This window comes from Sciurus vulgaris (assembly GCF_902686455.1).
Source record: "Sciurus vulgaris genome assembly, chromosome: 12".
Taxonomy (NCBI): domain Eukaryota; kingdom Metazoa; phylum Chordata; class Mammalia; order Rodentia; family Sciuridae; genus Sciurus; species Sciurus vulgaris.
This window is the reverse complement of record NC_136473.1, coordinates 21207129-21225611: the sequence shown is the minus strand read 5'-3', so window position 1 is coordinate 21225611 and position 18483 is coordinate 21207129. Positions and strand designations below refer to the sequence as shown.

Here is an 18483-nt window from a genome sequence, read left to right as displayed (position 1 = left end):
TGCTTTATGACTGAATAATATTCCATTGTGTATATACACCACAGTTTCTTTATCCATTCATCCGTTGAAGGGCATTTAGGTTGTTTCCACAATCTAGATATTGTGAATTCTTTTAACTTTTATTTGTCATGGAAGAGTTTTTTTCACCTTCAAATCTGAACCTTAATTTTGCTGGGTATGGTATTCTCAGTTGGCAACCATTTTCTTCCAGAGTTTGGTATATATTATTCTAGGACCTCTTAACTCTGAGGGACCGAGTTGAGAAATTGACTGCGATCTGGATTGGTTTCCCTCTAAATGTGAAGGGTAGTTTTTCTCTGGCAGGTTTTAAAATTCTATTCTTATTCTTTATGTTGGGCATTTTCATAATAAAGTACCATGGTGTAGGTCTGTTAAAATTTTGTATAATTGGGTCCTGTACACCTCCTGTATTTGATTTTCCATTTCATTCTTTTTTCACTTTTGTATATATTTTTGTTAGCATTTTTTAATTTTAAAATTTTATTCTAATTAGTTGTACATGAGAGTAGAATGCATTTATACATTTTAATAGATCATACATAAATAGAGTATATCTCTCATTTTTCTGATTATACATATTGTAAGATCACACCGGTCATGCAGTCATATATGTACCTGTGGTAATAATGTCTGTTTCACTCTACTACCATTCCTTTCCTCATACCCCTCCCCTCCCTTCAATCCCCTTACCTAATATAAAGTAACTCTATTCTTCCCTATCCCTTTCCTGCCTGCTTATTGCAAATTAGCATCCACATATCAGAGAAAACTTTTGACCTTTGGTTTTGGGTTTGACTTATTTAACTTAGCATGATATTCTCTAACTCCATCCATTTACCAGTAAATGCCAGAATTTCATTCTTCTTTAAAATTGAGTAACATTCCATCATATGTATATAATTTTCTTTATCCATTCATCTGTTGAGGGGCATCTAGGTTGGTACCATAGTTTAGCAGTTATAAATTGAGCTGTTGTAAACATTGATATGGCTGTGTCACTGTAGTATGTTGATTTTAAGTCCTTTGGATATCAACTGAGGAGTGATTGAAAGCATTCCCTCTAAAACCTGGAACAAAACAAGTATTCTCTTTCATCACTTTTATTCAGCATTTCCTGGAAACTCTAGCCAGAGCAATTAGACAGAAGAAGGAAATTAAAGTTATATAAATAGGTAAAGGAGAACTCAAACTATTACTATATGCCAATTATATGATTCTATATTTTGAAGATCCAAAAAATTCCACCAAAAATCTTCTAGAACTAATAAATGAATTCAGCACAGTAGCAGGATATAAAGCCAATAGCCATAAATAAAAAATATTCCTATAAATAAAAAATATTCCTAGATATCAGTAATGAATCTACTGAAAGAGAAATAAAGAACACTACCTCATACATAGTCACCTAAAAAAAATAAATAAAATATTTGGGAATCAATCTAACAAAAGAGGTAAAAGACCTCTACAATGAAAACTACAGAACATGAAAAAAAGAAATTGAAGAAAACCTTAGAAGATGGAAAGATTTCCCATGCTCCTGGATCGGCAAAATTAATATTGTCAAAATGACCATATTACCAAAAGCACTATGCAAATTTAATGCAATTCCTGTTAAAATTCCAATGACTTTCTTCATAGAACTTGAAAAAGCATTCTTGAAATTTATTTGGAAAAATGAGTAGCCAGAGCAACCCATTTCATTCTTAAGATTTTGGAAATTTTCAGATATTATTTCTTTGAAAAGATTGTGCATTCTTCTGTTTTGTATCTCTGAGCCTTTTTCTATCCCAATAAATTCTATGTTTGGACTTCTCATGTTGTCCCATATTTCTTGGAAGTTATGTTCATGGTCTCTTAACATCTTTTCTCCATGGCCAACTTTATTTTAAGATTATGTATTTTGTTTTTATTGTCTGAAACTCTATCTTCCAAGTGCTCTAGTCTTCTGGTGATTCTTTCCAATGAATTTTTAATTTGGTTTATTGATGTTTTTTTCATTTTGAGTATTTCTGCTTTTCCCCCCCAGAATCTCTATATCTTTATTGAAATGATCTTTTGCTTCCTGTATTTTCTCCTTGAAGTCACTCCTTACATCATCTTTTCCTTACAGATCAATTTAACTATGAAAATTCTAAATTTCTCTCTGATATTTCTTCCACTGTTGTCTGAACAGATTGTATTGATTTGTTTTGGGTGATTTTTTTCCCCTTGCTTTTTCATGTTGTTTGTGTGTCTTTGCATTTAACAATATGGTTTTGAGGCAGTAGAGTTTCTTCCCTGTGGACTTATAGTGTCCCTGAAGGTTTCCAGTACCACACAATTTAGGGGGACAGATAATAACTACAACCAACACAAAAAATTTACAGCATTAAGCCAAATAGCTGCTTCTTTGGCATCTACTATGTTAATCATCACAGTAAACCTAAATGATATGATCAGTTATTGCCCATTGTAAAAACAGTAAGTTTACATAAGTGTTTACAGTTTTAAGTTGTGAATATGGATGTAAAAGAAGTAATGTAGGATGTGGTGATTATGAGGGAAGGGGAGAAAAAATAGAAGTAAACAATAAAGGAAGGTTGATAAATCAACAAATATTGGCTGTTCGCAGAGGAAAAGAGTGAAAGGGAATCAAGGGAAAGAGATGAGAGAAAAAGTGTATAAAATAAAAATTTCAAAAATAATCTAAAAATAAAAACAAAAAGAATAAAACTGATCTATTCTAAGCAAGCATCTTAGTCTTCAAAATACTGATCTATGAGAAAAAACTGCCTTCAAAAAATGCTAGGAATGAGAAAAAGAAACAGGTATGAATATGGGTAAGTGTCCATGAACCATTCAGGTCACAATTGAATTGAGAGTAGAAAGAAAAAGGAAAAAAGAAGGAAGAAGGAGGGAGACCGAGGAAGAGGAGGAGGGGAGAAGAGAAAGAAAAAAAGGAAGGAGGAGGAGGAAGAGGCAAAGGAAAGGTTCTTGATGAAAAGTTCAAAGAATTGTTTCTCTTGGATTTCAAAAGATTTTCAGTTTCCCTTTTCAGCTGTGTTAGGTGGGCTTGCTGGAGTGGGAAGGGAAGTCCTGTGAGACTCCTGGGGCAGGTTAGGCTCTTTGAATGGTGAATTGGTCTGAAGATTTTAAATCAGCATACCTCCCAGCCTGGGTAGTTGCTGGCTCACACTGGGAAACTGTCCCCCAAGAAAACCCCTGAGTTTCACTCATCAAGTGGAGGGGCCAATTTTTGTTCCTCTCAGTCACTCATGAACTTCATTTTTTTTTTTTTTTTTTGATTCTTGGGTTCAGACTCTGAAATCAATCAATTTCTCCCCTGCCCTTTCAAATTCTCAGCAGGCTTGTCTTTCCCAGCCAAGCATGACTCTCAGGCAGTCTTTCAAGCAACTGATCTTTCAAGTGGCCATTCTGAAGCAAAAAGTAGGAAGCCAGGTGTGTTTTCCCCTTTATAAAACCTTTTCCATATTTGATTTTCTTCTGGTACTTAGGCACACACTATGCCATGTAATGTGGGTTTGCCAAACCTGTTTTTTTGGCTTAGGACAGCTGTCAGAATTTGTTTCTCCCAACTGCCATTCCCCAGCATTGGAGGTACAAAATGGTTCCTTCCTCTGATTTCCCTAGTAGCCAGAGAAATGTGGTTTCTTTCCTACACAATAATGTTGTGCAGGACACCTCTCAGTGTAGCTGGGCAGTGCCTTGGTGTCTTCGATCTCTGATCTCTCTGTATCCAGACATACCTCAGACTTCCTTGCTGAGAACCTGCGTGTCTGAATTCTTGGTTTCACACCACAGAGCCACCAGGGAAGCGACCTTCTCTAACCTGCCATTTTAAGTCCTTCTCCTTACTTTTAGATTTTAAATGTTACCTATTTTGTTTTCTAAATTCTACCTGGGAGAAGAACCATTAAGATATTACCAATCACTGACACCCTTTAGTTACAAGGATATAACTTACTGTGTTCTTTTACTTAATAACAGTTAAGATTGAATGGAAGAAATTGAAAATTAGGGATTAAGAGGAATAAGGGAATTACTTTGATATATGTGCTTTACTTGAATAGGGCATCCCTGGATGAAATGACAGAAAAGGTGACATGAAGGTACAGATTATCTGAGGTGGGAGAGATTAGAGAATGAGGGTACAGTAAACAAGAGAAAAGCGTCTGTGATAGAGGCAAGAGGACCGTGACCAGTTCTCTGTACCTACCCTGTCTGGCTCCATTTTCCCTATGAAACCAAAAGTAGCAGTATGTTTAACCAGATATATACATATAGTTTCTTCTACTTTCCCCCATCTTCCTTCCCTTAATTTTTCTCTTCCTCTGCTTTTTAAAACTTTGTTTATTCACTAAATCATTGAGGAGTCCATGTATTAAAATAAAAACTCTCCTCTTTCCTTGAATTCTGTTCAACATTTATGTGACTTTTTTATTTAATTACTTATTTCTGTAATTACTCATTCATTTGACGGGGTACTTGGTCAAAAAAATTTGGAAGTTATGAAAAAAAAAGTAAAACTATGAATATTTCATAAAGCACATTTCTTTCATTTTTAGTTTACAAAAGTATGTTTCAGATATGGTTTGGCTACAATATAGGCAAATAATTGATCATTTTTAATAAGGATAGGGACCCTGAATAGAAAAGTGGTTGGAAAAATTTAGTTTTTGGCATCTTGAGTTTGAGGTAGTTCATTCAGGTGAAACAGGTGAAAATGTCATATAAGCAAGTGAAAATCTGGGTTTAGGGAAAGTAGTTGGGGATGAAGATATGTATTTAGAGTTATTTCAACAAACTTTAAAAAACTTATTTCTTTCAGAGAATTGATTTAGTAAAATTTAACTTCTATTATGGCTAAACACAATAACTTTTTAAAAATGGTACATTGTAATTTTTGGTTTTTTTTTAACATTGTCCTTATTCTCTATTGTCAAATTTCTCTACTGTTTAATTTCTCCATACACAATTATTTCACTTGTGTCTTATGTCTTTTTGAGTTGGCAATTTGTTCTAATGAATAAAATAGTATATTTTAGAGCAAAGAATCCCATCACAAAGAAAGAGAACTAATTAAAACATCCATTAGCTAGTGTGACCTTTTTCAGTTCTGTAGGGAAGGGTTAGCAGTTACTATTTAATTAAAACTCATGAATTAATTATTTGAAAGTCTTTCCTAAACCATGTTCATGATATAATATATAAACTTTAAAATATTAAGGTAATTATTTAATTGTAAACATTATAATTTGCTGATAAGCATAAAGACTAAAACAGAATGATTTAATGAAATAGAGTTGACAACAAAAATATGGACAGGATGTTTGTTAATTAATATTTCATTCCTTTTTCACTTGTCTTTTGATTAACAATTTTAAGAATGACACACTCAATAATGAACTAAATTCTATAATGCCCACTTGATGGTTCTTAATGCTCCTAAGTTTGAGGCAAGTCAGAATTCAACTTGTTCTGTATCATCTAGAAATATATAAACTATTTCAGAGATTCAGTTTTGAAATCCTGTATTCATCATCTTTATGTCCAAATAAGTTTTTTCCCCACACCATTTAGAATCCAACTTTGTTGCTTACCTGTCAGATATTATACTACTATTTTAAGTTTCTGAACTGTTTACTCTTCTTGCCAATAGGGGGACATTGATTATAACTTTTTAAATAATTTATTGACTATCTCACTGAAATTATTATGTCTGCAATCATTCATAAATGTTTTAGTAGAATCAAAATTTCTTGTTACATGTATAAAATAAGGACAGTAATAAAAGCATAAAGTAAGAATCATAAACAAGTCCTAGAATGGTTAGGCTGTCTCCAAATATCTTAAGTATGAAATGCGTCTGTTTTGTACTTTTTCTGTCATTCCGTACATTTCCAAACATGCTACAGAGGACAGAAAATGTTTCAAGACAAGCTTACCAGTACTAACAAATTCTGTTCCTGCTCTCACAATTTTTTTCTCCTTTTTAAGAAGACTGAGAAGGTGCTGATACTAACCAACACACAATTGATGAGCTTTCTGAACATTAGCATTTCAAAATAATTATACTGTGGAATTAAAAATTTCAGCATACCAAATTTTTAAAAACTTACAAGATTAAACAATGTTCAAATAATAAAGAAAAATCACATAAATCTATTGATACTTAGCAATCACATGAAAATGAACAGTTTGTGAAATTTATTAATTTAAAATACATTTATGTTTTTAAAAAGAATAATATCAAACTAAATATTTGAGTTTATTCCATGTAGCAAATATTTCTATTTAATGACAAATTTCAAATAATATTTTACATTTTGATTACATTCATTCCATTAGAATTTTTTCATTAGGAAGAATTTGGGGTTTTTTCAGTTATATACTTTTTATTTGAAAATATATCTGTTAATATCAGTTGTTTTTAATGAATATTAGACAACTATGCTAATCACATAATATGTTTCAGTAATTTCCTGTCACTTTTTTTTAAAGGATATAAAATAATTTCTCCCAAGGCAGGATCTCTTTATGTGGTATTTTACTCTTCCATTCCCTTCTGTATTTTTTTTTTTTGACATTCAGAGAATTTATCTCCATTATGCAAAATGAGTTGCTCTATTTAGCAATATTGAAAGAAAAAGGGAACTGAAGATTCCAAATGAATTTTATAAAAATAGCAGATAAATTTGCATATTTTTGTAGGGAACCCATGGAAAAATGAGGACAAATAGGAAATGATCCTTCACAGTTTTGGAAGGTATTCTAGTGGCATATTAGAAGGGAAAAAGGACTGAGAGTTAAGAGGGATGAGAGTTGTTTTGGTGTTTAATTGCTTTGGGCATGAATCCTAGGGATAAAGATGAATGAAGGTTGTCCAAAATTCCCTCTCATGCATCTGAGTTATTCTGCATCTCTGAAACTGCGGTGAGTCATAAATTTTGAGTTCTAAAATCAGGTGAGACTGGGGGGAACCCCTTAAGTATTCACATTATCTGAAACAAAGCAGAGTCAATTGGCAAAAATCCCATATTAATTCTGCCAAACAATTATGATCATGAAAAGTTTTTGCCCAGCCAGATGATAAATCATAAGTAATAATGAATGACTTGTTATTTCTAATTTCACATGTATACAGAGTCATTGGTTTTTCTTCTTCATTTAGTGTCCTGCACTGTTCTTAAGAACATGAAACTATATATATATATATATATATATATATATATATATATATATATATATATATGTCACTTTGGATTGTATTTTTGGGTGAACTTTACAAAAGGTCTTAAAATTCCTCAACATCAAACGAATTATTTCATAAAAAAATGGATTTTCTAATAAAGTCTTAGAAATGAGGAAGAATATTTAGTTAAAGCAATGTGTCAGTTTCTTTTAATATTTTCCTTAAAAGTGTCAGGAATTTTAAGTTGATTAGTAAATTTTTCATAGACTGTGAATCAAACCCTTACTTATAGTTTATTTTTAAATGCTTAATAGTGTTACCTGTTTTTGTTATTATGTAATTCCATATTGTCCTGTTATTTTTATTTTGGGAAAGAATAAAACCATGAGGATCAGATTGGATGTTCCAAGGAAATAACATTGGGAATCAGCAGCTGTGGAAAATAGTTTTCCTGGAATCTGTCATTCAGTAGCTAAGTAAGCTTAGGTACCCTGTTGACCTCACTTCCTCTATCTGCACATGAAAAATTTATGTAAAACTAACACTGAATGTCTGCTCTGTGCCCAGGGCATTATTGTCAATCTTCACAATAGTACCACAAAACTGGGCATTAGTGTACCCATTTTATAGGCAAAGAAACTGAATCTCAGAAAGTTATGCAACTTGCCCAAGGTCACACAGCTAATGAATTATTAATGCTGAGGTTACAGACTGAAAGACCTGTCAAGAGAAGGAAAAGTTTATTTTGGCTCATGATTTCAGAGATTCAGTCCATGGTGAGCTGACTCTAGCACTGGTCCCAAGATGAGAGAGAACATCATGGAGGAAGGCTGTGGTGGGAGAAAGCTACTCAGGACATGGCAACAGGAGTAGAGAGAGTTCTGCTCACCAAGAACAAACCATACCTATCTATAGTTACTGCCCAGTTAATCTGCATTGGTGGATGAATCTACTGAGTAGTTAAACCTGTCATAATCTAATCATTTCAACTCTGAAAATTCTTTCATTGTCCCACCTATAAGCTTTTAGGGGACACCTCATATCTAAATGATAATATAAACCATCTAGATAGAAAGTCTATATGTTTTAGTCCATGAATTTGTAATTATCTGAATTACTCAAATTACACTTTGAGTTTCTGTCCTGACCATATCTCTGCTTTTTTACATAGCACCCCCTTTTTAATGTCTGAAAATTCTTCTGAAAATCTAAAACTGATTTTAACTGACCACATTTTTGATAGTTGCTCCTTAACAAATTTCTGAGTCTTTAGTATTTCACGACAGATTATAAGATAAATGAACTACATGCATTCTTTCAAATTGGAGGTAGTCAATTCCTATCCACATATAATTGTTAAAATTATTGAAAAACAGTGTCCTCATACCTCTCAGTGTTAAGAATCTCTTCAGCATCACATTTTACATCTGCTTTCTAATCTATGTTGTATAATTTCAGGTGTTTAATCGGGTTTCATCAGAAGTCAGTCTGTCCATGGATTGCTCTAAAGAAATAAAAGATTTAAAAGAAAAAGTGTACCTCATGAATCATCTCCTGTAGGGTGCCTTGTTCTTTTTGTAAATGATATAAATTTATAGTGTCCTTGTTTATCACCCAACCCAATGCTAGCTTATTCCTTTCAAAATATAATACCATTGCTCTCACATTTTCTTTTAGATTCTGAGTTTTAACTGTGTAAAAATGTATTCATGCTTAGAGAAATAAATTATTGCAACAATGTGGCAACAATCAAAAGCAGCTTCAATGGTTTAGCAAGATATACATTAATTTCCCCAGAGGTTAAAAATGCTTAACAGTTATAAATGAAGTAGTTAGTCCCTTTAGAATCAGGGAAATAATAACAAACCATTTTAATTATTTTCAAAAATTCAGCCTTCAGCATTCTCATTTTATTACTTCCAATCACTTTGCTTCCTTTGGGAGGTTACATCCTAGGCAAATATTATGGAAACTGCATTTGTGCTTCATCATGTCCTCCATACTTTTTATCTAAGGATTATGGAATTTACAAATTGACCTTGATATAATCTGATAAAATTAGCATATTATGATAGCCTTTTCTTTGTTCTATAGGTTTAACATCTGTCTTAGAAATCTTCATAAGTTAGCTCTGAAAGTTGAGAAGTGGAGAAGATGGGATGGGACTGGAGTGAGGTAGAATATGCTCACCAGTATCATAAAACTCTGAAATTATATTTATTAGGCTTTTTGGATGCTAAACCAGAGTTAGACTCAACATTATCTTCCCCAGCTTTACACTCATCTGATGATATCAGAAATAAAATCGATAATTTTATCCATTAAAATAAACAAAACTTGATATGGAAATATTAGTTGAAAGAAGGTTTTGACTTTTTTGCATCAATAGTGTGTAATGGTAAAATTTTCTAATAGTTGAGTTGACACATTTTTATTTTTTAAAAATTGATTTATTAAAAAGTACATTGAACAACAATGTATGACCATATTTCTTTTGGAGAAATTAAAGTATTTCAGGTTTAGTTGTTCTAAAACCCAAATATATTCTCTTCTTAAAGAGAAACCATTATCAGCCTAGTATATGTCCTCTAGGCATTTGTTTATATGCATACACCTACATTTACAATGTATAGTGTTATTTTATGTATGTTTTACTTAAGTACTATCATAGCATATGTTATTGATCATCTTTAAAGAAAGATTTTCAAGAGTTCCCCATTTACAACTCTAGTTAAAATAGCTCCATACCACCATTTCTATCTCGGGCAAAACTGCAAGGAAAATGACATTTTGTCTTGACTTTTGTTAGTTTGTTCATTATTTCCCTCATTCTTCTTCCTTTTCCAATCCTTCCTCTCTTCCATACACACTGAATGCCTCCTCTATCCTTCAGTTTAAATTTACAACAACTATACCTTAATCCTTGGCAAATCCTTGGCAAAACAAAGGCTTTGTTACAGTTAAAAGAACTTCTAATAACTGGTAAGACAGTGGTAAAAATATTTTGGGGAACATGAGGACTGTTCTGTGTCCTTGAGTCCCACTTACTAAATGGTTCCTGCTCATGCTGTGAGCCATGAAGTCAGCTCTCCCAGAGAATATTTTGAAAGGAAAAAGTGTAGGTTTATGACATACCTCACACTTGATTATGAAATAGCTTATCAGAGTTCTAATTTGTAAACTGAAATTATAGTCTTCTCTGTTCAGCCAGGAGCAAGGTGAAGCACGGTTAAGGTGTTAATTTCACAACATTTCCAGGAAAAAAGGAGACAGATTATTTGCTCTGAGAACATATACGAAATCATGTACTATTATTGCTACTGTTATGTGATAGCGATGGCTGTAACATGGGTATAGAGCCTACAGGCCCTAAAATTATCAGAAACTACTGCAGGATGGAAGAAACCATTGTATCACACACCACAGTCACAGCCCAGAGAAGAGGCTGCTGGATCCCTTCCAGGTTTTTGGCCCCTCTGGGGTCATTTTGGATTCTAGCATGAAGTGTTTTGACTGCTAGCAATATGGGCCTTTGTGGTTTTAAATTCATCACCCTATGCTGCTTTCTGACTTAAAGAATATATACATACTTATTAAGAACCAGGTATGATGGTAGCCATTTTGTTTGCTTTGTGTTTAATAAACTTGTCAGATTTAAATAGGTAAATATTAGAATACTCATTCCATGGGTGAGGCAATTGAAGTTCAGTGCTGCCTAAAGTGGTTGCTTTATAATTGACACTGAGATGGACTTAACTCCAGTCTGCCTTTTCCACTATACCCTGTAGCTCTTTGTATGTCCCTGTGTTTAATCAATATTGTGTAGATTATTTTATAAGCAGTTTGTATAATATTGTGGATTTTCAGTTTTATTTAGTATCATTTTTAGAAAATTAAAAACACAAGCCACAGAGTATTCATAATTAGGTATGCTTTGCAAACATAATTTGCCATTTTAGAAATTCTGCCAGCCAAACCTCACTTAAATACTTGTAGATAGAAGTTTTCTTTTCACTAAATTATCTACTAGCTAAAATAACTAATATCAATAAGCACTCAAATAATCAAGTCTGTTCACTGACTAAACTTGTTTCTCACTCTCAAATTTTAAAGTAACAAAAATCCTGAGTTCTTTTGAGGATTATATGAAGCATTTCTATGGGTTAAACACCCTACCAGAGGCTTTTTCAAAAAATATAATACATTCTCATGGTTTGGCTTTACAGTAACTTTTAGAGTTGCAAAATTAATTGTTATTACCTCAAGTAGTTTTCCTGTTAAGTAAGATATTTGTATGTGATAACATTTATGTACACCTTTTATAGTATTTAATGAAAACACGGTGGTCTCAGAATGACCTGTTTTTGTGTTTATTCTCAGTCAGTATACTCTGTATTGATACTTGAACTAATTGAAGCAAAATTTGTTGTTAGAAGAAAGATTGACTTTTATTTTATATCTTGCTTTTCCTAAGCATTTTGTTACAGGAAGATGCTATTTTGAATTGAACAAGTATCTTAAGGTCATTATACATATTTATGCTTAGAAAACTAAATAAACAAAAAACCAGGAGAGTTTATTTGAAAATTGATTAAGTCTTTTGAATTTTGACTACTGAATAACATTTAAACATGTACACCAGGTGAGATACCTCTGTTATTTAATGTGATTCATGTTATTGATAGTGGAGCCATGTTAGTGATTTGGGTGATTCTATTTTAACCACTGTGGGAGATATATCATTTAGATTTCAAGACTTTATATATGTGCTTGATTTGTCCACAAGAACTATCCTGTGGGTATTTGTGAGGTGGTTTAGGGTTGGCATTTGATGTTCTTGTGGCTGATATCTCAGAAATATTGACAAGATCTTTTGTGTGTGTGAATTTCTTGGATTGAAAGAATTGTCAAAGTAATGTTATAAGCTGATTAGTTTACCCAGTGATTCAAATTTATAGAATGAATTCCCATGTAGTCACTTGCAGTACCATTAAATCTATCATCACCTTTATAGTCCATCTTTTTGCCTGTTTCACTTGTTTATCTACCTGCTAGCTAATCTTCATTTATACAATATTCTTCAAAGAATGTTGTTTTGATGGATGAGGCATTTTCAAATAGGATAAATTCTTCTATGTCTAGAAAGTTAACAACAGCATTTTCATTTTGTTTTATAGAGCATCAGGGCATCGGGCCTTATCCTGTTGGAAACCATCCTTTTTGGGTCTCTGCTTCTATACTTTCCGGTAAGTAATAATCATATTATTGTTAAAGTAGTCATTTATTTTTTGTTTTGCTGATATTTTATGTATGTGTGTCAGTCAGCTTTTTATTGTGGTGACCAAATACATGAATGACTTAGAAAAGCTTACTTGAAGCTCTTGATTTCAGAAATCTCCATCCATGGTTAGCTAATCCATTGCTTTGGAGCCAAGATGAGGCAGAACCTCATGAGGGAAGGGCATGGCAGAGGAAAAACTGTTCAATGATGGCATCTTGGAGGCAGAAAGCATGAGCCAGGACAGAGATATGGTCCAAGGGCCTAGTGATCTGCTTTCTCCATCCATGCCCTACTTAACTACATTCACAGCTCAGAAGTCCATTCACATTAGTAATCCAACAAATGGATTAACCCACTGATAAGGTTACAGCTCTCATAATCCAGTCTTTTTACCTTCTGAATCTTGCTACACTGCTTAACATATGAGCTCTTTAGGGAACAATTTTAGATTCAAATCATAGCAATGTGTGTTCACACATGCACACACAAATATATATGTATAATTATATATAAATATAATGCATATGCACATATACATATATATATACACATATACATATACATACATGCATACTTATATATACACACACGTACTATAAAGCCCTTATTTATATACACATACCCACACATATTACTAAGGGCTTTTCAGATATTTACATCCTGACTCTTAACATTTGGGTGACCTTAGACAAGTTTTTTTTTTTGTTTGTTTTTTGTGTTTTTTTTTTGGGGGGGGGGGGCCAGGGATTGAACTCAGGACACTCAACTACTGAGCCACATCCCCAGCCCTATTTTTGTATTTTATTTAGAGACAGAGTCTCAATGAGTTGCTTAATGCCTCAGTGTTGCTGAGGCTGGCCTTGAACTAGCAATCCTCCTGTTTCAGCTTTCTGAGCTTCTGGGATTATAGGCATGTGTCACTGTGCCTGGCTCCTTAGACAAAATATTTATCATTTATAAACTTAGTTTCCTCTCCTAAAATGGAACTAATTATACTTTTCTCTTTGTGAGGAAAATTAAATTTTTAAGTAAGATAACATATGAAAGGCATATTTTGTATAAGGCTTAATATATACCATAAGTGCTGGGCATGATGGTGCATACCTGTAATCCCAGCAACTCAGGAGGTTGAGGCAGGAGGATCCTGAGTCCAAAGTCAACCTCAGTAAGTTAGCAAGGTCCTAAGCAACTCAGTGAGACTCTGTCTATAAATAAAATACATAAATGGGCTGGTGATGTAGCTCAATGGTTGAGTGGTTAAGTGTCCCTAGGTTCAATCCCCAGTACAAAAAGAAATATACATACACACACATACAAACACATACACATACACCATAAGTATTAATTTCCTTCTTCTTCCTGCTTTACCTAAATCAGGACTTTAAAACATACTAACTAGCTAATGCTAGAAAATTTCCTATACAAAAACAAGTATAAAAAATGTAATGAATGTAATGAAGTAAATGTATGTGTATTATTAGTGCTTTAGGTATCATAGTAGACTCTTGTATCACACTAGTACCTTGTTTGCAATCAGAGGATAAGTACTGATTTTACTAATACAGTCAACCCAATTGTGTTCAGCAGTTACTTTGTGCTAAGCACTGTGGTAATTTCTGGGAATATTCTATGAGCAAGATAAACTTGATTTCTTCTTCCAAGAAGCTTACAATTTATGGGCAGAAATGAGCCAGTACAATTATAATACAATGTGACAAATTTTAAGAGTCATAGCTGAATTCTGTGGAGATATTAAGGAAAACTACCTAACCAAGTGTAGGAAATAAGACATCAGTTGAGGGTCAGAGATCTGAAAGAAGCATAGTTATAGAGGATAAGGTAAAGCTGCCAGGATATCATGTTCTTCCTCCACTTCCCTGACTGGTCCCTTCATCTTGGCCTTCTTTGTTGATTATAATCTTCTCTCCTACCTCAATACTTGAGTGCCTCAGGACTCTATCCTTATAGTTTTATTAATTTTCTTTCATTTGATGATCTTACCTAGCTTCACAGTTTTAAATTTTGCTATTCATATGCTAATTACAGCTATATTTTCATCTCCAGTCTTACATTGCCCATGAACTCCAAATCATATTCAACTGCTTTCTTTATACTTCCCTTGGAAGACCCAAAAGAATTCCCTACCACATTCTTAATGGAGGTACTGATCTCTCCCTCAAATTTAATCTTCCAGTTCCACTGACAGTTACTCCTTCATTCTTTTATTCAGGCCAGATATCTAGGAGTGATACTTGGCACCTTTCCCTTTCTCACATCTATCAGAAAACCTTTCCAAATGTATCAAGAATCCCCACTTCCCACCATGTTCACTGCCATCACCTCGGTCTTAGCCAGGATGTATCTTTCTTGAATATTATTATGGTAGTCTCTTACTGGTCTCTCTTCTTCCATAACTGTGCTTTTCAATACATTATTTCAAAATATCAGCCAGTTTAGATATAACTTTAGAGTTACCATGTCACTCCTCGAAACTCTTAAAAGTTTCTCCATTTTATTTACAGAAAAAAAATTCCTACAGTAGCCTCTAAACCCAATCATAATTTGAACATTGTACCCTCCATTAACTCATTTTCTAATCTTCCCTAACCTAATGTTTAGATCAAGCAGTCTTGATCTTTTTATGTCTTGAGTTACATTTTCTATTTCTATTTAGAATATAAGTATATTTAGATATAATGAGTTCTATGATATGAATGTGTCCCCCACAATTCATGTGTTGGAAACTTTATCCATAATGCAGCAGTGTTGGGAAGTGGTGCCTTTTTGAGAGGTATTTAGGTCCTGAGAACTCTGCCCTTATAAAGTGTCCTTATAAAGTAATGATAAGGAACTGTGGATATAGCTCAGTTGGTAACGTGCTTGCCTCTCATGCACAAGGCCCTGGGTTCAATTCCAGCAACACACACATACACACACACACAAAAATCTAAAAGAAAAGTTGTTATACAAGAGCCTATTGGAAGAAGTTTGGTTCCTATTGTGCTTCTTCCTTTTACCATCTGAAGATGCAGCAAGAAGACCCTCAACAGACATCAGATGCCAGCAGCTGATCTGACTTCCCAGGCTCCAGAACAGAGAAATAAATTTCCTAATCTTTGGTTTTATTATAGCACCCCAAATGGACTAAGAAAATCCATTTTTATCTTTCCATAAAAATAATGCATATTCTATTTTACTGGCATAAAGTTATACATAGTAATTAATAGTAGAAGCAATGTACTAGTATAAGACTATGTTTATCAGCTCTTCCTGTGCAAGTGATATGTCATGTACCATAATATCTAATCTTTCTCACAGAACTAACAGGCAAGACTTTAGTTTGGTCACAGAATCACCTAATAAGGTCATGAAAGATCTAAAATGGCCTTGCTAATCTGAAAAATAATTTTAATATATATTGCTACCATTGTCTTTTCCTAAACTGCTGTTTTGAACCCATTTTATTTGTACCTAGTTGCCCGAAGGAACTTTAGAAACATCAAATTCAATCTGTGAACTCTTTGGTGACTTGTAAGTCTTAGAATAAAAGTCAATACTCCATGACTTATAGTGTTAGATACAGTGTGGTCTTTACCTACATCTCCAGCTTCATCTGCTAACACTTTTCTTCTGTGTTCTCCCGAGCTACCCTGACCTTTTTTCAGTTACAAATAAATATGATCTCTCCCTAAACTAGAGGCTACTGATCTGATGGTACAAGCTCCAAAGAATCTGCTTGGTTGTGGAAGACTAAGAACAATATCCTTCATTTATAATGTTTACTTAGTATCTACAGTTATGCAACATAATACCTTTAAAGTTATTTTGGGGTGTTAGCAGAAATTTGGTTCATTTTTACTTATAGAATCTGTACTTATTCAAATCGAATAATCATATTAAAGACCATGAGCCCATACTTTTTAGAAGAATTATAAAATCTATTAAATAGATCAAGTGGGCTGGAAAAATAGGGCATTTGAAAGAATAGTAAATATTGGACAGCAAAATATTCAAAGCAATATGAGAAACTCATTCAGTATGAGATACAATTTAGAAAGTTTAATGGACTTGTACCTATGGTGATATCAAATACAGAGAAAAAGATGGGAGAAAATTGGCAACTTAACAAAAATTAAAAGAGAGTACTTATTGATAATCCTAACATGTTTGGAGGAAGAAAACAGGAAAGGAGGCTTACCAAAAACAAATTCTGCTGTCAGGAACATTAAGATAGCTTATCCTGCTGACTTATATTTAATTAGCTTCCTATTTCATCTTTTCTAAAATAGTCTTTTTTAACTGTTTGAGATACTAATGGATAGCTCCCAAGTTTATACTTTATACCCTTATTTTTAATTAAGTTATCATCATGCTCTGAAGACAGAAGGAATCAAATTACTTAAGGAAGATTAGATATAGCATAAAATACAGGCAGGGAAAATTAGAGATTAAAATGTAGTATTGATTGAGTCTGAAAGGAGAATGATTTTATTTTACATGAGATATTGGGGAATGCTGTCTTGATAACTGACATTGAAGTCTTCAACTATGTGCATGGGTATACTTACAGAAAGCATTCTTGACAAGACTAATCTGGTCATTGGATCAAGATACACTGGCTTCCTGCACATTTGCAGAAAAGAAGTTTATAACTTTTGGTTAGATTTTTGCTATAAGGAAGAACAGTATTTAATTAAATGTTAAGGGTGATCAAGAAAACCAAATGCAAGTTGAGTATCTCTGAAACCAGCAGTGTTTCACATTTCAGAGATTCGGATCTTGGAATATTTGGATAGACTTTACCAGTTGAGCATCTATAATCTGAAAATGCAAAACCTGAAATGTTTGAAGTCCAAATCTAAATTTTAAAACATTTCAGATTTTGGATTTTTTGATTAGAGTTGTTCAACCTGAATCACCAAAAAGCCTAATCATTTGATTATGTTAATATGACTAATACCTTTCTTATATGTTAAAAATCTTACCAATTTTCTGAGTTCCTGGTGTGGACTATCCTGGAATTTCTCATGAAGGTTTTACTGAGGAGGTTACAGTTTTTTAAAATGAAGTATACTTGAATAAAATAGAATTTTTTATTTAGGGCTGGGTAACTCCATGAAAAGAGTCTTTGGGGATATTCACTGTTCTACTGTTATGCAATGAGCTATTTATTCTTTTTATGCTGCATATTGTTGTTCAGATTTGCAAGAATTAAGGTTATTTTCGACTTTTCTAAGCAATCTTAGACTACAGACAATTTCATAACAGTGCTTATATTGGAAAGTCCAAATTAGAGATTATCATCATTGTGCAGATGAGGACAAACCAAAATCTGACTAAATTTAGCATTGTTATAATTGGTAGCAGAGAGCTGAAGCATTTAAAATGTTTTCTTACAGATTCTCAAAAGAGTCTCATGATTCAAAGTTCATACATTTATGGACAAATGATTAGTATTCACAATCACCTAAAAACTTCTGCATAATTTATAAAAGAAAGAAAAAAGAACTTAAAGAAAAACAATGAACATAAATGATTTTTATTAAATTATAAAAAAAGACATTTTATGAATTAATAAAATAATTATTGGTAATATAAAATCAAGAAGTTTGTTTTGCTTTAATTTTCAGTTAATAAGGTAGGCTTTTTTCTTCAATCATGTTTGCTTCTTTGGTTGACTGATGTGCCTGTCTGTAAAGGACACCAATACATGACAGTGAAAGCAAATTTATCTTGGAACTGTATGGCTACAATACTCATTTTCAGGTTGCCCCCCAACCCCTATCCTATTAAAAACCCTGCGAAATATTAGAACTAGAACAGACATCAAACTAAGTGGTCTTTTTCCAACCTCTTTATTTTGCAAATGAAAGGAGAGAGGCTAAAAGAAGATACCATTCATCCAACTTTTCTCAGTTAGGTAATGAGAGAGACAACAATAGAATCTAGTCTCTTAATTCCTGGTCTACCTCTGTCTTCACTATGGTCA

The 18483-nt window shown here is 33.1% G+C and overlaps 1 protein-coding gene across 1 annotated transcript in view; it reads left to right on the top strand.

The window, feature by feature from the left end:
• GPR158 (G protein-coupled receptor 158) overlaps positions 1 to 18483 on the top strand; it is a 506459-nt gene that overhangs the window by 357599 nt on the left and 130377 nt on the right. Inside the window, exon 5 of the mRNA XM_079107813.1 lies at positions 12391 to 12459. Within this exon, the coding sequence (XP_078963939.1) occupies positions 12391 to 12459 (69 nt within the window). The remainder of the gene's footprint in view (positions 1 to 12390; positions 12460 to 18483) is intronic.